The sequence below is a fragment of the Loxodonta africana genome, chromosome 10 (assembly GCF_030014295.1).
Source record: "Loxodonta africana isolate mLoxAfr1 chromosome 10, mLoxAfr1.hap2, whole genome shotgun sequence".
In the NCBI taxonomy this organism is placed as follows: Eukaryota; Metazoa; Chordata; class Mammalia; order Proboscidea; family Elephantidae; genus Loxodonta; species Loxodonta africana.
In genome coordinates this window covers 93,950,198-93,974,156 of record NC_087351.1, presented here as the reverse complement: position 1 = coordinate 93,974,156, position 23,959 = coordinate 93,950,198, and the positions used below count along the sequence as shown (strand labels likewise).

At 41.1% G+C, this 23,959-nt stretch overlaps 1 protein-coding gene across 6 annotated transcripts in view; it reads left to right on the top strand.

The window, feature by feature from the left end:
* STON2 (stonin 2) overlaps positions 1 to 16,052 on the top strand; it is a 155,675-nt gene extending 139,623 nt beyond the window's left edge. For all 6 annotated transcript variants that reach the window (XM_064292835.1, XM_064292833.1, XM_064292834.1 and 3 more), the window contains 3 exons: positions 2,332 to 4,170; positions 11,414 to 11,616; positions 13,347 to 16,052. In XM_064292835.1, coding sequence (XP_064148905.1) covers positions 2,332 to 4,170; positions 11,414 to 11,616; positions 13,347 to 13,430 — 2,126 coding nt within the window. In that variant the 3' untranslated portion in view covers positions 13,431 to 16,052. The remainder of the gene's footprint in view (positions 1 to 2,331; positions 4,171 to 11,413; positions 11,617 to 13,346) is intronic.
* The last annotated feature ends 7,907 nt before the right edge of the window (positions 16,053 to 23,959 follow it).

The following is a 23,959-nucleotide window of genomic DNA, read 5'->3' as shown; positions in this document are numbered from 1 at the left end:
TTTCATTGAAGGAGATTCTCCTCTTTAATTTTAAAGTGTTCTGAAATCCTTCTGTGATGCTATCTATACACATAGAAAATACTTCTTGCTCATTATGTTTCTAGGGCAGGTGTGGATATGTATGTATACTTGCTCACGTGTTTAGCTTACATTTTCAAACTGACCTTTTCAGTTGAGGGCAATGCTGTTTGAATAAATATGCAGTGAAACCTGTGAGAGCAGAACTCAACGGGACTGCCTTGTTTTTCTGGGTCTTGACTGCCTTGTTTTTCTGGGTCTCCCAAGCTTTCCGCCTTTGTCAGGGGGCAGTTTTACCAGTTCTCTGTCGCTCTCCATTAGTGGAAAATATTTGAGTTTTCCTTCTCTGACAGCTGTTCACCTTACACAAGCTCTGGCTTTCTCAGGTTTTACTGTACTTGTAAATGTGGATGACAAGCCACCCATTCCATCCACACGTGTGCAGTTATGTTTGGCATTACCGATTGGGCATGATTGGATATTCACATGCATGATGATTTAGCGAGGTAGTGAGAAAACTCAGCCATTTGAGTACACTTTTCTGTTTGATTCCAAATGACTAGCAATAGGAACAGTGGGTGGAGTAATGTCAGAGATACGCCCTCTTTTCCTCATTCAATCAGGAAACCTTTACTGAGTATCTACTGTACACAAGATACTTGTTTTCTGTGCCATTTCTTTATCAGAATCCACTTCTTGCTAAGACTTCATTTTCCCTTCCTTTCCCACAACCCCAGAGTACCTGGGTGGTGCAAACTCTTAACACACTTGGCTGCTAACCAAAAGGCTGGAGGTTTGAGTCCACCCAAGAGATCCCTGGGAGGAAAGCCCTAGTGATCTATTTCCAAAAACTCGGCCACTGAAATCTGGTGGAGCATAGCTGTACTCTGACACACATGGGGTCACCATGAGTTAGAATCAAGTCACTGGTAACTAGTTACTGGTGGTCTTATACCCCCAGCAGACACTCAGGATCCTATGCTACTTAACAGGTTTGCATTTTTCCTTCATTAAAACTCATACCCTGTCTGTATCTTATCCTTGAAGGCTCTGCTAGGGTGAAGTTTTATATGTAATAACTTTTTACCATAAAATGAAAAGCCTTTTAAAGGGGGGGGAGGGGAGAAGAGATTATATCATAAGCATTTTTTCATGTCACTGCATACTTTGTAAATATTTTAATGACTGAGTATTATTCATTGTGTTCCTTAATTTCTTAAACATTCATCCAACTGTTCTATCCAACTGTTCAGTGTTTAAAAACTTTCAATTTTTTTGATATTATAAATAATGCTTAGAAGACCTCTCTGTTCAAATTTTGTTCACAGTTTTGATTCATTTCATTAAGCAAGTGATAACTTAGAATCACTAAGCTCTAACAACTTACAGTCTCATTAAGGGTCTATTTAGTGTCCATATCATAGCACCTTTACCCTCATTAAGGGTAAACTTTTTAAATCTTCATTGATTTTTAAAAATTCTTTAGTATATTCTGCATTTTTTTGATTACTAGTGAGGTTGTTTTTCATATGCTTATTAGAAATCTGTAGTTTCTCTTTCTTGAGGTGTCTATGTCCTTTGCCCATATTTCTATTTGATTTTTATATTTTTCTTATTGATTTGTATGAACTTACTACATATTATGGAAACCCTGGCTGTTAACCAAGAGGTCGGCAGTTTGAATCCGCCAGGCGCTCCTTGAAAACTCTACAGGGCAGTTCTACCCTGTCCTATAGGGTTGCTATGAGTCGGAATAGACTCGACGGCAGTGGGTTTTTTTTGTTTGTTGGTTTACTACATATTATGCGTGTTAACATTTTTTCTTTAGTATTTATTGATCACATTTGGACTAAAAACCCTCCAGTTACACTGTGGCAGTCCTGTTATCACTTACAGCAGAACTTGTTCATTCAATGAGATCAGCTTTATATCATTTTGTATAGGCGATGGTATTCAGTATTTGAAAATTACAAATACATACCTTAGGCAGAGTAAAGAAAACATCTGTTTTGGAAACAGAAAATAAAGGAACCCAAACCAAAAATAAAGGAAGGGTGTATAAAAGTTAAATTACAAGTGACCTTGGTCCTATTAGTGCTTCAGTATTGATATAGCCATTTGTATATACTAGATTTATTGCGATAGCCCTTGTGTAATTATAAAAGTATGTGATCCATGCCTAGATTAAGCACTTGAGAGACATAATAAGCTGCTTTGAAATTTACTGGATTCCAAGTAAAATTCTAGTAACCCCTCATTCACATACGCACTGTTAGAATGACAGCCCCTCCTATATTCTTTTTTTTTTCCCAGACAATTCCTCCTCACTCCAGGAAGATGAAGAAGTAGAGATGGAGGCCATCAGCTGGCAGGCAAGCAGCCCAGCCATGAACGGGCATCCTGCTACTCCAATGACCTCTGCTCGTTTTCCCAGCTGGGTCACTTTTGAAGATAATGAAGTCAGCTGCCCTTTGCCACCAGTCACCTCTCCTCTGAAGTCAAACTTACCACCTATTGCATCTGTGATCCCAGATGTACATAATAACTCAGCTGGGTCGTTTAAGAAGAGGGAACGTCCCAAGAGCACTTTGATGAACTTCTCTAAAGTTCAGAAGCTAGACATTTCCTCCTTGAACCGTCCACCCTCCATAACTGAGGCACCACCTTGGAGGGCGACCAATCCTTTCTTGAATGAGGCTCTGCAGGATGTGCAGCCCTCCCCTATCAACCCTTTCAGTGCTTTCTTTGAGGAGCAGGAGAGGCGCTCCCAAAACAATTCCATTTCTAGCACCACAGGCAAAAGCCAAAGAGATTCCCTCATTGTTATCTACCAGGATGCCATCAGTTTTAATGACTCAAGCAAAAACCAATCACACTCCGATGCTGTTGAAAAACTCAAGCAACTCCACATTGATGATCCTGATCGCTTGGGCAGTGCCATGCTACCTGACGATGACCCAATAGCCTGGATTGAACTAGACGATCACCCGCCTGCGTCAGCACTGTCCCAGCCCAGGGATGGATGGCCAATGATGCTACGGATCCCTGAGAAAAAAAACATCATGTCCTCCAGGCACTGGGGACCTATCTACGTCAAACTTACAGAATGTGGTTATCTGCAGCTATATTATGAGCAGGGCCTAGAAAAACCATTCCGTGAGTTCAAGCTGGAGATTTGCCATGAGATTTCAGAACCTCGGCTCCAGAACTATGATGAGAATGGCAGGATCCACAGCTTGCGAATTGACCGTGTCACCTATAAGGAGAAGAAGAAATACCAGCCCAAACCTGCTGTGGCCCACACAGCAGAGAGGGAACAGGTGATTAAGCTGGGCACCACCAGTTACGATGACTTCCTGAGCTTCATCCATGCGGTTCAGGACTGTCTCATGGATCTGCCGGTGTTATCAATGGACTTGAGCACAGTTGGCTTGAACTATCTTGAAGAGGAGATTACAGTAGATGTCAGAGACGAATTCTCTGGCATTGTGAGCAAAGGAGACAACCAGATTCTCCAGCACCATGTCTTGACACGGATCCACATTCTGACTTTCCTCTCGGGGCTTGCAGAGTGCCGCTTGGGCCTTAATGACGTCCTTGTGAAGGGGAACGAAATAGTTTCCCGGCAGGACATCATGCCTACCACCACCACAAAGTGGATCAAGCTCCATGAGTGCCGTTTCCACGGATGTGTGGATGAGGGTGTATTCAGCAACTCACGGATTATTCTGTTCAACCCTTTGGATGCATGCCGATTTGAGCTAATGCGGTTCAGGACAGTATTTGCTGAGAAGACCTTGCCTTTCACACTCAGGACAGCAGCAAGCATCAATGGGGCAGAGGTGGAGGTGCAGAGCTGGCTTAGGATGTCAGCTGGCTTCTCCTCTAACCGTGACCCTCTCACTCAGGTTCCCTGCGAGAATGTGATGATTCGTTACCCTGTGCCCAGTGAGTGGGTGAAAAATTTCCGCAGGGAGAGTGTCCTGGGCGAAAAGTCTTTGAAAGCCAAAGTGAACCGGGGGGCGAGTTTTGGCTCAACTAGTGTGTCTGGCTCTGAGCCTGTCATGAGAGTAACTCTGGGAACTGCCAAGTATGAGCATGCCTTCAACGCCATTGTGTGGAGGATAAACCGACTGCCTGACAAAAACTCAGGTAAAGATTTCTCTTTGTGAAAACTACTTCATGGTTATGAAAGAACTGGGACCAAAATTCTAAATCTTATTCCTGTACAAAATATTCATTCTTTTTGTGTGTCATGAGTAGTGATGGAGGGATAGCGGGACCAGAAAAGCTCATACTCTTTACCACCTTGTTCTCATACTTCCATAAAACTATGTATTTTTCTTCTCTGCTGAACTGCTAAGCAGCTTTCCTGGGCAGCTCATGAACACTTATCCTTTTCTGCTTCGCTAAATTATTAGCTGTGGTACTGGAAACGATCCATTTCCAAATCCTGGAGACTTCTGGGTTCTGAAGAGGTATCTTTCTAACTGTGCCTAGGTGTAGGTAAAAGGGCCAGTGTATGGCCAGTCATCTGCACAGTACATGTGAGAAGTTAGATTTATGATTCCAGCTACTCTGTGGAAGGTCTGTCAATCATAACACATCAAGCTCCGAGTTTGGCTCTGGGACTTGGGGATGAGGAAGAGAAATAACCTCTGATCAGATTGAAGATTCAGCCAGAACATGAAGGGCCAAAAGGGCCTAAGTTCTATCAGGCAATAAGTGAAGGAAGGGACATTTAATTGAAACAACAGCCCTCCTTTCCTTCCCCCGACCCCCCAAAAAAACCTTACCAGCCCCAGCTGGACGGCTCCCAGCTACCATGAAGAAGGGCTGGGCGTATTTTTGTACTTGAGTGAGCATGAAAGGCAGTGACTTTCCTTGTGGGTCCAGTAAGATTTAGGGAAATGGCAAAACTTGAGAGGAATCTAACTAGCTCTAACAGCCTTATTTCTTAGAGGACATTTGGGTGACTCCAGTGGCAACAATGCCTGTGATCCTGTGGACCTTTAAACCACTCCCCTTCTTGTTACAATAAGTGTTGCCCATATGTGAACAAAAGTGGCTATCCTAACCAAGTGAAAACAATAAGGTTTAGAAGAACTCTTGTTTGGCATGTCTTACACTTAGGCAGATATCCTTCTCCCCACTCTCACTATTAAATCATCACAGTATGCTTAGGGTCTTCCTTTCTGGTTCTGAGTGTGCAGTGGCCATATTATCGTGCCCTAGACAGATACGATGTGATGGTGGGAGGCAGTCTGATCTGATCACCTTTCCAGGCAGTGGATTCATACACTAGGCCATTGTGTGTCAGACACGCCCATAGTGGGGCAAACTGAAAAAAACAATTGAACCTCTGAGTTGGAGGCTGATTTTGCCAGCCCCTGTTTCTATACTGACAGAATTTTTTAAGACCATGTCTTCCTTTCTAGGCTCGCTTATTCTTTGCCCCTGAAGTTCATAGTGTTTTCTCCTGGTGACAGCCCACAGCCACAGGGCTACCTGGGCATAGGAAAAGGAGAAACTCTGAATTCCCCTTTGGCATAGGAGCCCTTGGGAAGAGAGAACAGAGGTGATACAGAGAAAATTACTGTTTGATGTTTTAGAAGTGTGACATGGGAAAAGGCAAGTTGGCCTCAGGTTTATGTTTATTGGAATTTTTAGCTCTTCAGTTTACTTAGCGTGGATTCAGATTACTTAATTATGGAATCATTGGATTTTCAAGGTGGAAGGGACCTTGGGGGTAACTTAGTGAAACTTCTTCACTTTCCAGATGAGAAAAATAAGGCCTAGGAGGTGATGTGACTCATCTGAAGTCATGCACCTACATTCAAAGGGCTTTTCACTATGCCACAGCTGCTTCCTATTAGATGACACCAAATAGACACAACTTGAAGTAATTTCCACTATGGCACAGTGGCTAAAGCACCTGGCTGCTAACTGAAAGGTCAGCAATTCAAACCCACCAGCCGCTCCACAGGAGAAGGATGTGGTAGTCCGCTTCCGTAAACAGTACAGTGTTGGAAACCCAATGGGTCAGTTCTAACTCTGTCCTGTAGGGTTGCTATGAGTCAGATTAGGCTCAACAGCAATGGGTTTGGGTGTTTTGTTTTGTTTTTGTGATGAGCATAGAGATTTGCAGTTTTCCCAACAAGTACACACACACATTATCTCAATTGCTTCCAAGTGTTTTCTGTTAAATATGAAAAAGTACTATATGAGGGATTTTTCCTTATAAGCAACAAAAACCGACTGGCTACCGTAGCAGAAAAGGGGGTGAGGATGGGAATTATTGGAAGGACTTGGGTAGCTCACAGAACTTAAGGAAAGGTTGAACAAGGCTTAAGAAAGGATAGCACAAGAATAGTTCTGAGAAAGTAGGTAGCAGGAAGTAATGGATGTCGCCTTAGGGGGCAGCCACTGAGATAAATCATCACGAGCCATTTTCTTTTCTTGGGCCACTTGGCTAAAGACTTGAGGGGAGGGGAGGGCAGGGCAAAGCACTCTGATGTTGAGCACCAAGATGACATGCAGTGCTGGGGAAGTTTAGTTCCCAAAGGAAAAAGAAGAGGTTGTTACCAGAAGAAAAGTGGAGTGAAGAAGAGGTTGTTACCAGAAGAGAAGTGGAGTGAATGTGGGACAGGGAAAAAAGTAACAACTCCTTAGCAAACCCCGTCTTTAATGCTTTCCAATGACTTCGGTAGTTTCAAGGCCAAGTAAATGCAGTTTATATTTCATATATATTTCCAGATTACTGGAAACTTATTTGTGAAAGATTTCATTTAAACCCATACCCCCATTACTGCTTTTGCTGTCATAGTTATATAATATTTTAAGTAGTGAAACAAAAAAAGGGGGGGTTAGGGATGCCCTTGTACTACTTTTGGCTAATGGCATATTTCTGTATTCAGGAAATCGATAACACGCTTTTCTGGAAACTCTTGAGGTGTACAGGATCTGAATTGCAGTCAGATTGCCAGCCCTTACCTATTGCTGATGTTCACTGTACCCAGCTTCTGCCCTCCCCATCCAGTAATCCACTCTTGAAACCAGAGATTGATGATAATTTATTCATTAGCGCAAGTCCCTTTTCTGAGCTCTTTACTCTTTGTCTTCAGACAGCCATGAGAAGGTACCTTTACAGGTTATCCTTGGTAATCCTCACACCCCATTGACAGTGAAGGAAGCTGGCCTGAACTTCTCCACACCTACTTCTGCCCAGAGTTCCCTACAAACCCAATCCCCAGAGGCAGTGCACTTATACCACAAGCAGCACAGACCAATAGGTCGGTACCCCTGGCTTTACCGGCATCCCAAACCTGCATCCGCAGCGGGGTTTTCCTAACCCCAGCCAAGACATCAAGCAGCCATCTTGAATTCCAACATGGCTCCCTCTGGCAGGGCCCAGTCCAGTGGTACACATGTGCACCTCTCTTCTCTGTGTTGTCCAAGGGCCTTTCCCGCCTTCCACTCACAGCTTTTCTAAATCTGAGATGGTACCCCAGTATGTTCAGCTCTTCCCGACTCCTCCACCAGGAAATGAAGCATTCTGACCTGCATAGATAGCTTTCTTTGCTACAATTCCAGTCTTCATTAGACCAGGTGTGGATAAAACCATCTCAATATGTTTTGCCTTTTATGGAAGATGGAAGTCTGAACTTTGATGTTGAATTTTCTCAGTTTCATCAAGGAAGATGACATAATTTGTGGACTTGTTTAGTTTATTACCAGGAATTAAACTATACCAACTCTCAAAATTGAACCTCCCTATCTGTCCACCAGAATCCTTGGTGGCATAGTGGTTGAGTGCTATGGCTGCTAAACAAAAGGTCGGCAGTTTGAATCCACCAGGCACTCCTTGGAAACTCTGGGGCAGTTCTACCCTGCCCTATAGGGTCTCTATGAGTTGGAAATGACTCGACTGCAATGGAGAACAGAGAGATCTGTCCGCCAGAGCCCTGGTAGCACAGTGGTTAAGAGCTCAGGCTGCTAAACCAAGAGATCAGCAGTTTGAATCCACCAGCCACTCCTTGGAACCCCTGTGGGACAGTTCTACTCTGTCCTATAGCGTCGCTATGAGTCAGAATCGACTAGATGGCAAGAGCTTTGTTTGTTTTTTTGCATCTCTCCAGCAGCCCTCCACATTTGGTGGTCGAACTAGAATCTGGAAAAGAATGTTGCTTTCATACAGTTTGCTGTGAAGGCACATTAGTGGGATGAGAAGAGGTGGTGAGTTTTATAGAAAGTAATTTCCTAACATTTTCCAGCAATGGTACAATTCAAAGTAATTAGATAAAACTATTGTTTAAGTTGCCCTTGAATTAAGAGACTTTTTCTTCTGTGTACTTGGAAGTAATCTAATTCTCTTACACTATAGTGAGAAGAGAAGGTGGCATAGTGATTAAGTGCTAAGGCTCCTAACAAAAAGTCAGCAGTTCAAATCCACCAGGCGCTCCTTGGAAACTCTATGGGACAATTCTGCTCTGATCTGTAGGGTCGCTATGAGTCCAAATTGATTTGATGGCAGTGGGTTTGGTTTTTTGTTTTTATAGTGAGAAGAGTTTAGAACAGAATAGGAGTCAGCGCCCCATCCGAGTTTTATTCCCAACTCTATCACTTAATGGCCATGTGTCATCAGGCAGTTTACCTAAAACCTTTTAGAGAACCGATTTTTCTTTTTCTGTAATATAGGGTTATTAATACCTAGTTTATTAAGAACAAAATTAGTGTTTCATTCTTAGCACCTGGCATGTAATAACCCACTGTCATCCGGTCAACTCATAGCAGCACCATAGGGTTTCCCAGGCTGTAAATCTGTACGGAAGCAGGCTGCCACATCTTTCTCCCGCGGAGCCACTGGAGGTTTCAAACAGCCCAACTTTCTGTTAACAGATCACTTTAACCACTGTGCCATGAGGGCTCCTTGGCATGTAATAAGTGCTCAATAAATGATAATTATATAAGTAACATCTGTGATACACAATGGAGCCCTGGTGGCGCAGTGGTTAAGAACTCAGGCTGCCAGCCAAAGGGTCAGCAGTTTGAATCCACCAGCCACTCCTTAGAAACTCTGTGGGACAGTTCTACTCTGTCCTATAGGGTCGCTATGAGTCAGAATCGACTCCATGGCAACGAGTTTGGTTTGGTTTTTTGATACATAATAATTGCTTTGTAAAATATTGAATGGATTCATTTTTAAATAATGTAATTTTTACTATTATATGTATCTTATCTAAGTTCCTTTCCTAAAAACCAGTGGAAACAATTCATTTCTCAAGTATTACTGTTAGAAATAACTATTGAAGTATGTTAAATCTATGAAGTAGCACAGAACATACTTCGTTCTGTGATGTTTTTCCTGGAGAGTGGGTATGTATGTCTTCATTTTTTGAGATGAAAAAGTCCCGCCCAGACCAGTAAAGAGAACAGGAATTGTTTATTTGGGGAAGCTTGGAAAACTAAGAGGCTATTACATGTATGTAATTAAGTCAAAGCCATTTCATGGCCATTTCCTGTTGTTTATCCGCAGCTAGTTGCTAGTAGGGGCTTCTACCGCTTACTCCCTCCCCACCCCGATCACCCTGCAGACCTGGTCTTGGGGACCGTGAAGGTTATGATTCAGACGAAGTGATTTAGAACACTCTGAAGTCAGCTTGCTCTGCCGCTTTCTAGCTGTGGCCTTGGGCAGTTCATGTTCCCTCCCGAAGCTTTAGTTCCGTTATCTGCAGGATGAAAAAATAGGACTGTAACCTCAAAGGATTGTTAGAAAGATTCAGTGAGGGAATCTGTATAAAACATTTAGCACAGCTGGCACAGGAAGCATAACAGACATTTTCTGCTAGGTGGCCTGATGATGCCGCCATGATTATAGTCACGGAAATAACTCTAACCTCCTCAAAAACCTATTCTACAACCCTCAAATGAAAATCAAACCTTTAAGTTTGCAGTCCAAAAACAGTAGAATTAGCCGTAGATTTATAGAACTATAGAGCCACAAAGGACTGTGCTTCTCATTGTCTAGCCCGCCCTTTCCTACCCCGCCTCCATCTCCCCATTTTACCTTGAGGAATTGAGGCCTGGGGAGAATAGGGGATCTGGCTGTGGGATCTCTGCTACATAGCAGGAGAGCTGGACGTGGAGCCCAGCTGTTCCGACTGCTAGACCACTGTTCTGTCCAGTGTACCACATGCTTCGCTAACACATATGTGCTGTTTATAAGGTTTTTGTTATTTACATATACCACTTACCCACACAAACATGCCAAAAATAGTTGTTAAAATATGACATGCTATTAAGAAAATTCTTCGAAGGAAATTAGTGGTTTTGTTCCAGGAGGCTGTCATCGATGTTTTTATCATTTATTTTATTTTGTTGTTGTTGAAACTATGCACAGCAGGACACATACCAATTCAGCAATTTCTCCATGTACAAATTCAGTGACATTTATTAAATTCTTCAAGTTGTGCGACCATTCTCACCCTCCTTTTCCAAATTATTCCTCCCCTATTAACATAAGGCAGACATTCTTTACTAGTTAAACTATTGTTTGGTTTTAAGAAGACTTCAGGGCATATTTTTGGTTTAAAGTTTAAAGATTATCTCAAGTTCAGCAGATGGAAGGGGAAAGACACTAGAAAGTAATTCAAAGCCATACATAAAAAGAAAAATCTCTAGTAAGGGTGATTGCATGGACAAGTATAAGGGCTGGTAATAATAAGGTATTTGTGTTTGAGAACTCATAATTGTTTTGTCCTTCATGCTTTGATGACAGATGTCATTAATGTTTTATGGGGTGCTAAGTGCCAACCTTTCTTATTCCTTTTTCCCAGTCCACAGCCCCTATTGCTTAGTATTTATGTTGTGCTCAGTTATCACTCTGACCTTAGCAGACAAATGACCTCAGTTTCCCAGGCTATGGGTTTTATTGCTAAGATACCAGGCTACTATAATCAGATAGTATTACATCAAAGGGTGGAAGGCACACAGAGCCGAACTTCTGCCTGAAGCAAACCCTCTACTTGGCATTGGACACTCTGAAAGACGGGCAGCTACCCAGCCTGCAGGCAGTTGTCAGGCTTCCTTTCTTTTGAGGAGGCCCTAGGTGGTGAAATGGTTAATGTGCTTGGCTGCTAACCAAAAGGTTAGAGGCTCAAGTCCATCTACAGGCACCTCAGAAGAAAGGTCGGATGACCTACTTCAGAAAAATCAGCCATTGAAAACTCTCCAGAGCACAGTTCTACTCTGACACACATGCAGTCTCCAGGAGTCAGAATTGACTCGACGACAGCTGGCTGGTTGCTTGGTTTTCCTTGAGGTGCCCCTTTAGTCCCTTTCTTCTAGTTCCTCCCTAAAGAACCTCATCTCTTGATTCTTTGTTTTTCTTTCGTAGCTTCTGGTCACCCACACTGTTTCTTCTGCCACCTTGAACTTGGCTCTGACCGGGAAGTGCCTTCCAGATTTGCCAGTCATGTGAATGTGGAGTTCAGCATGCCCACAACCTCTGCCTCCAAAGCCGCTGTGAGATCTATCTCCGTGGAAGACAAGACTGACGTCAGGAAGTGGGTCAATTATTCCGCACACTACAGCTACAAGGTAGCCTTGAGAGGTTTCTGGCTAATGTTTCCAAATCCATTTGTTTGCCTCACTACTCTCCCCCTTTTATCCCTCTTGAGAATGCTTACTGTGGGTGCAAAATATTCTCTTACTGCCCTAGAGGAAGTTCACCATGCATAGCTGTGCATGAGCCTGCAACGAAAAGTCTTTCTGTCCTTGTGAACAAAAGAACAGGAGAGTAAAGGGATTCATATTAGTATTATTCACTTGTAATATAATACAGAGTAGAGAACTTGGAAATGGAGGGGAATGTCAGGAAAAGGCTAACTGACCCAAAAACATACATTTCAGCTATAGGAGCAGATGGAGGTGATTTAAATACAGTTATGACACATATAACCTGGTCACTGGGCTATAACAGGACAAAACGCAAAAGCCAAGCTGGTTTCTGTAATAGTAAGGGGATCAAGGCTGTGGGGCGTGTAAACAAACTTGGAGTTTTCTGATAGAAAGTGATTATATCCTGAGAAGTTAGAAATTCAATAAGAGGAGATTAAATGCTAAGAGGGAAAGGAGGTTATTAAAGAAGAAATTTTTTAAGTGGTTTAATAATTTTATATTCATAATAACACTCTTAGATTTATATGTTGATTCATTTTTCCTCTAAATGCTTCCATAGTTTTGTGAGCTAAAACATTTAACTACCAAAAAGAACAAATACTCCATCTTGTGGTCAGGAAGAAAACAGCAGTTCCTTCAAATGTGACCCTAGTCCACTGTTCCATGTCCTGAATTGTTGCTAAGTCAAGCATTGTGGAGTCCCGAAACAAAGAAAAAAAAAAAAATCCAAGCCTGCAGAGTCCCAGGGTAGTGTAAATGGTTAACGTGCTCAGCTGCTAACTGGAAGGTTGGAGGTTCAAGTCCACCCACTGGCATGTCGGAAGAAAGCCCTGGTGATCTGCTGCCGAAAAACCAGCCATTGAAAACCTTAGGGACACAGTTCAACTCCGACACACATGCGGTGTCCGCGGGCCAGAACTGACTCAATGGCAGCTGGTCTAATCAAACATCAGAAATATCCAAAGTGGTGTAAAGAGTAGCAGCCTTAGTTATGAAGTCTCTTAGCTCAAGGATTTCCTGCCTGATTTATCCTAAGTAAGTGCTACTTTCAAGGCAAGATTAATCTATTAATCCCTTCATATTACAGCTTCAGCACTTTGTAGAAGATATAGGTAAAATTGTAAACACTCCAAATACGTCTCAATTTGAAGACTTTCTAAGGAGATAGGTAATGTGCTGGAGAACTGTAAACCGTCAGTGACAAAGGAATTCATTCATCTGATAACTTTTCTCAAGATTGCCTACTGCAGGCCTACAATACTGGGATACAGTCGTGAACACATTCTGCCCCTGTCCTTGCAAAGCCTATGTTAGACTGGAGCCAGACAAGCTCCAAGGTCCAATGGGTATATTCACAGGGAGAAGCACCTAGTAAGCCAAGAACAGCTTCACCAAAGAGGTGACCTTGAGGGACCACGTAAGGCAAGGAATGAGATTTTTCCAGGTGGATCATGAGGGAGAGAGAATTTCAGACCAAGAGTCATGATACAGTCAGGGCCATTAGCTCCAATGCAGCTAAAGCCCAAAACATTAACAGAGTTACAAGGAATTTCAAAGAAGCTAATAAGGTATTCTCTTTTGGCTCATTTATTTGCTTGCATGCTTTTCTCTTCTTTCTAATATTCTTCTCTAACTTCTATTCTTGACAGGTGGAAATTGAGCAAAAAAAGAGTTTGAAGCTGGACTTTGAAGGAGACGAGATTGAAAATCCGAGGGAGTGTGCAGTCCAGTGACAGAGCCCTACTGCAGGGGACCCTGACACAAGAATAATGACAGGATCTCTTCCTGAATAGCTGAAGTTCAAGTCAGCACCTACATGGCTACTCCATGTTGGGAACAGTGTACCAGACCTCCCTGTTTGCAGTTCCCTGTATCTTCACAGGAAACCCTGAGGTGGTTGCCTTGGAAAGGCTGGTTGGCTCTGATCAAGCCTGAAGCTCATGACTCACCTGACTTTTGGAGCTTATTGTATATTTAAGCCTCCTTGTCTTATCCCTGCTTATCTCACAGCACTGGTATGGGTCTCGTTGTGACTATTAGAGTCAGGAGAAGAACCGCCCACATCAGTGTTTGGCATGATTTCCTTCTGATGTTCATTGTCACTTACATGAGTTTCTGGAAAACACAGTCTTCAGAAGTTGATTCACTAAGAATCCATCTCTGTCACTCCCTGTAGAAAAGGTTCTGAAAAGGTCATCTAGTCCTTTTGTAGATGTCCTCATTTTCTAAATGTAAACACTATGCAACTGAAGTTTTCCAGACATCTCTTTCGGTTCTAGATTGTCTAGATTGAAACACGTTTGCCATTTTTCTAAGGTTCAGATCCAGGGCTTGCCACCCTGAGTCACAATAGACAATAGAAACAAAGGTACAAATAGGGTACTTCTGGAGAAGGGCAGCTGTTAAAGGGAAAGCAACATTGAGCTTATTTTTCTTCATTCTGGGGAAAAGGGACAGTAATTATCAGATTATATTCAGTTCAGGAGACAGCTTCAAATTCAGTGAATTCCCAAATTCACACTGAAAAATACAGGCCATTTTTGATTCCTGAAATAAATGGATATTTACATATTATACCTCAGGCATTTGCAGGGGTTTTGGGAGATCATTTTATACCTCTTAGCCAACGGACAGCTACATGTCTCTTTAACTCAAACTTTATGGGACGTTTAGGCAGAAATGTTCATTTCAAAAGCTGTTTTAAAAGTAAGTTTGAATGAGCTTTCTCCCAAATTCAGAGTTCGATAATTGTAGTGCGGAAAGAGGTCTCTTGGCTAGAAATGGGGAAAAGCCCAATTTTTCTAGGGAACATTAAACCCGGATTGCAAGAGTCTGAGACACAATCTTTTTCCCGTTCATCTGTTCCTGCTCACATTCTGTACCCTGCTTCTTCTTTGTACCTGGGTGTTTTCTCACCACACACGCACGCGCGCACGCACACACACACACACACGGGAACTACATAGGCCATCTCAAAGGAGATGTTCACCTAACAACTTAGAGGCACCTTCTATCTGCCCATGAAGTATAGAGCGAGGGGAGAGAAAGCATGCTTACTAAATTTGTAGATGACACAACTGGACAAGATACCCAGTTTGTTGGCTTATGAATTCGGAATTCATTTATTCAGTGAGCATCTATTGAATTCTAACTATGCACTGGCACTAGGATATACAGATCACTATACTTTTTTGAAATATCTGAACATAGGACTGAAACTAAAAGGATGAAATAGAATAGCTATGAATGAGAAACCCTATGTTCTGGGTTTTTTAAACACAAACCTATAAGTACACAGTGGAGTGTGTGTCTGTGTTTTATGGTGTATGTGTGTGTGTGGATGGGAAGAGTATTGGGAAGATTTGATTTAACAGCTGTTCATGTAGAAATTTTTTTTATGGAAATGTGAGTTCAATTTTGAGTCTGGAGTATATTATGGTATTCAAAAAGCTAATGCATTCAACCAGCGCTAATAGAAATCCAGGGAGCCCTGGACTCTGCATTGGTCTGTCCACAGCTGGGTGGAGGGTTGAGTTCACTTCTGGGAACTACATTTTAAGAGAGACATCAGTAAATTGAATGTGTCCAGAGGCAGGTGAGTAGGTTGTGAAGAGTCTGACTATACAGGGAACATGAATAATTCTCCTGAAGAGCAGAAAGTATAGTGGGAAGGGACAAGGAGGGAATATGATAGCTGCCTCTAAATTTCTATTGAGCTAGATAGAAGAGGAACTAATTCTTTGTAGCTTCAAAGGACAAACATAGAATAAAGAGAGAGCATTTACAGATGACAGATATTTTTTCAATATAAGAACGTTCTAACGATAAGAGTTCTAAAGAGGAATAAACTCAATGTCCTGTTTGCGCAAATACAGAAGAAGAAAAAAAAAGTTACAGTGCCCATCTATCCTAGATGCTATGAGAGGGACTTTTACATTGGATTTGGGCTAAATGACTACCAAGACCCCTTCTAAATATAGATTTAGTCTGAAAAGTAATAGGATTCTATAACTCTAGTTGCCTTTTTCTCAGTAAGTGGTTTTTCATTCTCTCTGAAGTACAGTGGGGTCCCCTAGAGGTTTTTGTCAAGTGAGGACTTCAAGGCATACCCCTCCCTCTTTGGTCCTCTGAGTGCAGTTGAAGAGTTAGCAAGATTTTGAAGATTTCATCACCTTCCTGACCCCACCAAGCTTGGACCCTCTTAGGTCGGTGCCTCACCTGCTAGCATTACATATACATTGCTTGTTGGATCTTAATTTTTTCCTTGGTTAGTTCCATTGCCTTAACTTCCACCTGGACCTTTTTTTTTTTTAAGACCAAGGGGCAGAAAAATCCCTTCATGCTATCTACATTCAGCAACCAAATTATTGTTATTTAAAAAAAAAAAAAAAAAAGAAACCACCCTGATTCATCAATTTTGTTTTCCTCTTTTTTTTTTTTTTTTTTTAAGGAAACTGATTATAGGTAGCAGGGGGTTGGGGAATATAATACTATATATTCTTAGAACCTAGTGTTTTCCTAATAACCTACATTAAAAAACACAGTTGGGCAAATTCTTTTTGATATGCACATCCTAAGTTTGCCAGCTTGGACTTGGCTTTTTTTTGTGGTCATTTGTCTGTGTTACCAATAATGTGAAAATATTAAAAGCAAATTTGCTTTACTAATATATAATATTACTATTGAGACATAAATGGGATAAGATGTTACATGATATCAAGAGCTGTGCTTTCTTTCAAGTGTAGTGGTTTGCTTTCTGACTTTATAGTAAAAGAGAGTAAGAAATGTATTCATGATAATATTTCAAACAAGAAAATATGAGGCACTTTGTGGGGGCCATTAAACCTTCTTTGCCCATCTTGTAAACATAACCCAGTGCAGTCGAGTCAATTCCATAGTACTAGTTATTTTTTGTCAAAATTTTGCATTTCCTTTACATTAAATATTATCTGGACAGTTTTTTTTTCCCCCCGTTTGATTCTTCTCCCCTCTCTACTTTCCTATATTGTTGGCAGGCTTCATAATCCTTGTGAACATTTTTTATTTAGAACATTTCTTTGAAGTGAGAGTAATTTCTATTCAAATCCAGTGGATGGAGGCAGTAGTTCATTTCCCTAGAAAATCTGTGATCCATGAAGGCCAGCTTATTCTTTGTGTTTCTAATACCTGCCACAAAGCTTGGAATATAATAGGTTTCAGCTACCTAAATCTTTGCTGACCAGGCAAACATATATTAATAAAATAAAAGGAAAAACATAAGGTACTCAATAAGTAATTGCTGAAAGAATACTGGGTTTGAGACTAAGAGTACTTAACTCTTACTTATCAAATACTTACACTAAAAGCAAGCAAGTATGTCTTATTTCCCAGGGGACTTAAGTAACTTTCCTACCCTTTTATTCCTGCCTCCGCTGCCAACCATCAGCACTTAAGCATTTAATGTGTTGATTAATTTAAATGACAATGTATCCTATTCACGTTGAAACTCACGTTGGTGCCCAGAGATACAAGGACAGATGCAGTCTGTAATTAAGATTATTGATTCAGTTTTGTACCAGTAAGTCAAACAGATCTGTGAGCCAGAGAATAGAACACTGGAGATGGTGCACAGCCAGTCTTGATGGGTTCGGTCTTTGTTTTCCTCAACATTAGCCACTGGCCAGCGTTACTGTGTATTTATTTTGTCACCATAGCAAGATGAAGACCTGAGATAGTAAAATCGAAATTCATGAGATGAAATCATAATTTCAGAGCTGATTTATGTCTCATAGTTCAGTGATGGGAAAGCACAGGATAACGTGACACTTAAAAAAAGCCTTGGGGATATTAAATGGATTTGAGTAGGAAGCACTACCATCTAACCTACTTTTAGAAATTTGCCCAGTCAAGAATGATAATTTTAACTCTTCTAAGACTGATGCATATAAGTTAATTCCAGGATAGAGTTTAGGTCAGTCTGATTTCAAGTTTAAGAATGGAATTTAACAGGAAATTGAAACAAAACTGCCAAAAAATATTAAATCCACAAAAATATTATCGATTTAAATGAATAATCTCTAACAAGATTCATTGCCAAGTCCCATCTCAACCATGACAGCTCTTTATAAAAATTAGCCATGGCATCCTCACCAAGTTTCTAACAATGTTTTCTAAACATTACCTGTCTCTGAGTGCCAATTCCCTGCAAATCACAGCTTTCACCATTTCTCAACTGTGCTCTTTGTAAACGAGACTTGCTGTGGATATGGTGACTTGTATTTATGTAAGATGAATAAGGAGTTAAAAGTGAAAGAGATGTATAGGCAGTCAAATGTAGAAAACAAATGTGTACATTAATATTTTTCTCTGTATTAACTAAGCAGGAATAAGGAATTTTTACATTTCTTTTAGTGTGCCTTAGCACTTATGATTGAGAACACCTAGCCCTTTGTTTGGAAACCCTGGTGGCATAGTGGTTAAGTGCTACAGCTGCTAACTAAAAGGTCAGCAGTTTTAATCTACCAGGTGCTCCTTGGAAATTCTATGGGCAGTTCTACTCTGTCCTGTAGGGTTGCTATTAGTTCGAACCGACTCGACATCAATGGGTTTGGTGTTTTTTTGTTTGTTTAGCCCTTTGTTTTTATTTAATAAATGAAAAAAAAAATGTATTTCTGAACCTGCGATTTCAAGCCTGCAAAGGCAGTAACTATCCACAGTAATGCATTTGGCAGTGCCCAGAGAGTGGTACATGATAACTGTATGTAATAAAAAGAACAGACTCAAAAGACTAGAACGTCAGTATGGAAAGAGAATATGTAGAGAAACAACAAATACAGAATTGGCCACCAAACCTCAAAATACTTGAACTAGAGGCCACCCTTTAAGGTTAAGAGTAATAAGCTCTAGACAATATTGCAGGGATAAACGATAGAGTCAGTTCAATTCAAGTATTTATCGAATGTCTACCCTGGGGAAGGTGCTGTGCTAGCAGCCAGCATTCCTAATGGGAGCAAAGGCTAACATAAGAACACTGAGGATTTTTATATAAAGTCATGGGTGGGGAAGCCATAATGGCTTCATTAAGGGCAAATTAGAGTTGCCATTTTCCCAACTGGGCTTCAGTTTCCTCAGCAAAAAATAAAAGAAGTCAGACTAATTGTTTCCTTAAGGCCCTGTCAGTTCCAGTTTTGTGATTCTTTTACAGAATATCCTTTGGTGCCATTGTCAGTGATACTTCATGTGAATATAGCTCTTTGTATATTCTTAAGAACCAAGAAATTTGAAATTGGGAAAATCAGTTGGCCCATCTTTTTCCTTTTCGTGCCTCTACCCTTGATCTTCTGCCAAAACAACAGAAACACAGAAACCACTGCAATCCTGTATTTTGCAGAACACAAAAATTGAAGCTCAAAGAGAACAGTGAAGATCAGCTGTCACCCAGCATTGGAAGTTCAGTGGTATCACCCAGCAAAACAGCGATGTGAGTGTGAAGGGGAACGGACGGATCCCGGAAATGGATGTTAGGATTTGGGCACTACTTAAAATAGAAATAGGCCTGACCACCCAAGGGATTGAGGAGCCACATAGGATAACCAATGATTTATAGCTATGCCCTTTTATACAAAAGACTTTGCAGAAATCAAGGAAGGAAAAAATAGTAAATATCCTGGGACTGTTTGTAGGTTTTAGAAAAACCAGATGAAAGAAAGGGACAATGCTCTCTATCCTCACTGTCTCTTAACAACGCAAAAATGTAGTTTAAAAAAATTTTTTAAACAATGTAGAAGTTACAAAATAGTATCTTTTTGTGGTGAGTTTTAGTATTTTAGGTTCATTTCTGGTTGTGGGTCTAGTTGGTCAAATGGATCAATTCCAACTGAACAGAGCAAGGAGTTCTACCACACTCTTCCTAGTTCACTCCCATGTTCTTAGATCAGACCTCTGTTCTAGCAGTGGACACTGCCTAGCACCACTGTGACCAAAGCCTTAAGCAGTACCACCTTACCTCCATGTGTGTTAGGATCGGCAGCCACACGTGGCGTCCTGTGGGAGCTGTCCTAAGGAAAGCAGAGGTGCAGCCAGATACGGCGGCAGCCTGTTGGCTCAGAGGGCTGAGGGCTTTGAAATACGGGGGTAAAGGGAGGGGAATATATGAGAGCCTCCAAACCTGAGCCAAGCAGTCATTTAACCTTGTGTCCACTCACCAACAGAACCTGCAGAAAGTTTTACCATATTCAAGAGATTTATCAGAAGCAGTGTTTCAGCCCAGGGGTGACATAGGAGCACCCCTCTTCACCCTCCCTTTTTGTAATGTCCATGGTAAATTGCAAAGTGTCAGGATGGATGGACCCAAGATCCAGTGAATGGTTCATCTGATCCAAGGCTTGCATTTTCCATCATTCGTCATCTATCCTCATTTGATGTAACTTCTTGCACTATCGTGATTTGTTGTTGTTAGGTGCCCTCGAGCCGATTCCAACTCATAATGACCCTGTGGACAACAGAACAAAACACTGCTGGTCCTGTGCCATCCTCGCAATCGTTGGCTGTGCTTAAGCCCATTGTCGCTGCCGCTGTGTCAATCCACCTCCTTGAGGGTCTTCCTCTTTTTTGCTGACCCTTTACCAGGCATAATGTTCTTCACCAAGGATTGGTCCCTCCTGATAACATATCCAAAGTACACGAGACATAGTCTTGCCATCCTTGCCTCTAAAGAGCATTCTGGCTGTACTTGTTCCAAAACAGATTTGTTCATTCTTCTGGTAGTCCATGGTATATTCAGTATTCTTCACCACCATAATTCAAAGGCATCAGTTCTTTTTCAGTGTTCTTTATTCATTGTCCAGCTTTCATATGCATATGAGGTGATTTAAAATACCATGGCTTGGGTCAGGTGCACCTTAGTCCTCAAAGGGACATCTTTGCTTTTTAACACTTTAAAGAGGTCTTTTGCAGCAGATTTGCCCAATGCAATATGTCATTTGATTCCTAGACTGCTGCTTCCATGGGCATCGATTGTGGATCCAAGTAAAATGAAATCCTTGACAATTTCAATCTTTTCTCTGTTTATCATGATGTTGCAGATTGTGATTAATTTTATGTAAAACCAGTTTAAAAAAAAATTATATGTGCCTATGTAATAAAGTCTACACACTGGCTAACTTTGTAGAAGTGAAGTTTTGTTTTTAGTTCTGCTGGTTATCATCTGTGTAATGCCTTTTTTGAGCTTTGAAAATGAACTATTAATAAAAATTTATAAAGTGTCATTATGCCAGATTTAATGAGGTCAGACATAGAGGGTAATGTTTATTAAAAAGCCCATCACCCAATTAATATGGTTAGTGGTCATAAGCTAACAAGTTAACAAGGGGCCTGCTTAATCATCATAGTTAAAATTATCAGGTATATAATTTAGTCGATTCAATACATATTTATTGCATTCCTATTTCGTACCCAGTTTTGTGGTAAATAAAAATGGTTAAATCCTTTGTAGTGCTTAAGATTTTCTTGGAGCTAAGGTACATATATAGTAAGTGAGAAATATAGCATTATAATCAAATAAATTTGTATTCCTGGCATATTGTCAGCACTCAACAAATATTTGCTTAGCCAATCGATGAATCCAAATGATTAATGTCAACATAAACGTGAATGGGAAAAATCAATATGGACTAGAATAGCTGGAAAGTTTTTATAGAAAAGATGGTTTTTAGGAGAGACCTGGAAGTGGGGGTAATAAAAGTTGGCTCAGTGACAAGAGAAGAGAAATTTAGGGCTGGAAAGAGGCAGGAGAACAAGTGGCCTCTTGACTTCCCAGGAAATCAGCCCAATCTGGAAGAAAGATTTCTTGCATATCAAGAGATAAGATCGGATGGTTAGATGAAGCTGTGGCTGGACCCAATCCAGTAAATACTATGCAACTGCTGTAGAATTCTTGCCGACAAAATATTATTCCAGAAAGAGTAGTCCAGCTACAATATACTCGGTATTTTGGACTAGGGGGAAGATGAAAGGCAAGGAAAATAAATATTTTTGGAGTAAGCAAGGTCTATGAGTTTCCTAGGGCTGCTGTGACAGATTTCCACAAACTTGGTGGCTTAAAGCAATGGAAATTTATCTCTCACAGTTCTGAAGGCCAGAAGTCTGTAATCAAGGTGTCAGCAAGGCCAAGCTCTCTCCAGAAGCTCCAGAGGAGATTCCACTTCTTGTCTCTTCCAGCTTCTGTTGGCTCCTGGTATTCACTGACTTGTGGCTGTATCACTCCAATCTCTGCCTCCATCTCCACATCACCTCTTCTGTGTCTGTTGTCTCTTCTGTCTCTTAAAATGACATTTGTCATTGGATTTAGGATCCACCCAGGTAATTCAGGACTATCTCATCTCAAGATCCTTAAATCTTCTGCAAAGAAATTTTTTCCAAATAAAGATCACAGTCACGGGTTCCAGGGCTTAGGACTTTGAGAGTTCTTTGAGGGGGAGGGGTGGCATCATTCAACCCACTACACAAAGCTAAAAAGAAACAGCTTCGTGTTTCATTTAGTTCAAATTGATCAGGGACGTGTTATTGCAAAATACAAGCAACTGCTAGGGGACAACTCAGACCAGTTCAGTGGCCCCATGCCATGAAGAGAACTCTGCCCTGACAGAAAACAGAATTTTATAGCCTACCCAGTGTGACACCTGGGCTGGTTGCAAATCTCAGATACACAAAAGAAGACAAGAGCATATAATTTTCTTAAATTGTAGACTCTGGAGATTATTCTACTTCCCATTAGTCTTCAACCACTGTATGCCCAAAGGCTACTTGAACAAGCTTTTGAGACCTAATTATCTAGGTTCCACATTGTCACAAGTTTGTAAACTTCTAGACTCCTCCTTTCTTTTAATGCCCAAGTGTAATAACTACCATGAAGTCTTGGAAGCCTGTTAGGTGCCACTGAGTCAATTCCAACTCAGAGCGACCATATGTACAAAACAAAACACTGCCTGGTCCTGCACCATTCTCACAATGGTTGCTGTGTTTCAGCCCATGGCTGAAGCCACAGTGTCAATCCATCTCATTCAGGGTCTTCTTTTTCACTGACCTTCTACTTTACCGTGCATGATCTTCTCCAGAAACTGGTCCTTCTTGATAACATGTCCAAAGTACATGAAGTCTCTCTGAAAGTTGTATATTGCCTTTTAAGAGGATTAAGGACAAAATACCTGAACTGCCATACCCTACCACAGTCTAGTTCAACAGAATGGAACAGGATAAAATCTATTCTCCATCTGCTGAGAACAAACCCCAGAGTTCATGGCATTTTTCCTCTCCTGTCTTCTCCTTTTCTCTCTCTCCCCTCCTCTTTCTTCCTTTAACTATTTAGGCATACGCACTAGTTTAGACTAATCTGGTGTCAGTGGCATAGAAAGGGACATATCTCAGAGATTGAAACAATCCTCCATTATTTCTGCCCACTTTGATCTCTTCTTTGTCCAAATGCCTATTGCACATCTCACCTGCTGTCTTTATTTAACACGTGTATACTGCCTTTTAATGTTTTATATTTATTAGGTTTGCCCTTCTCATGGAAATTGTCCAACTCAATCTCTAGTTGATGAAAAGAATTGGCTTTCTGTGTGCATGGCAAAAATGCACCAGAAATAAAATGGATCAGTAAGCATAAATCAACATGCAATTGAAAATTGACTAAAATTCACCCTGCATTTTAGTAAAACTCCTTGAAGTCCCTTGAAGCCAATTTCCCCTTCCACTTCAGTCTCTGCAGTCTGGAAAGTCTTCCCTCTACCATTGCTCTTCTTTCTCTTTGCAACTCAGAGGTTATTGCTGTCAGGGAATCCAGTCATGTCTGCTTCCGATTTGCCCACTCATTTCTACTCAAGGTCTTTGACATCTTTTCACAAAAATTCCAGTGAAGGGATTCCTGCTTGCAGGTGGGCGATGATTCTGTTGAATGTTCTCTGAGGTAAGGCAGCATGGTCAGGCGGGGGGGTTAGAGCTTTGAAGCCAATGTGCTCCTCACCTCTAAAACCCAGAATCAAATTCTTTGCACTCTGAGACTTTCTCTTTATAAAGCATTTGATGCTTCAAAAGTGGCAAAGCTAATTCACCTTCCCTCCAGGTTGCTGCCTTTGGTGTCTCACCTTAGAGAAGAAAGAACTAGAGAGACATAGCAATAACTGTTGTATCTAAAACCCTCTAGATCTTGGCAGTAAAGTTTTCAATTACTCTTTTCCAATTACAAGTCTTAAGTGCCTTAAGAGATGTAATGACAGTATCTTGA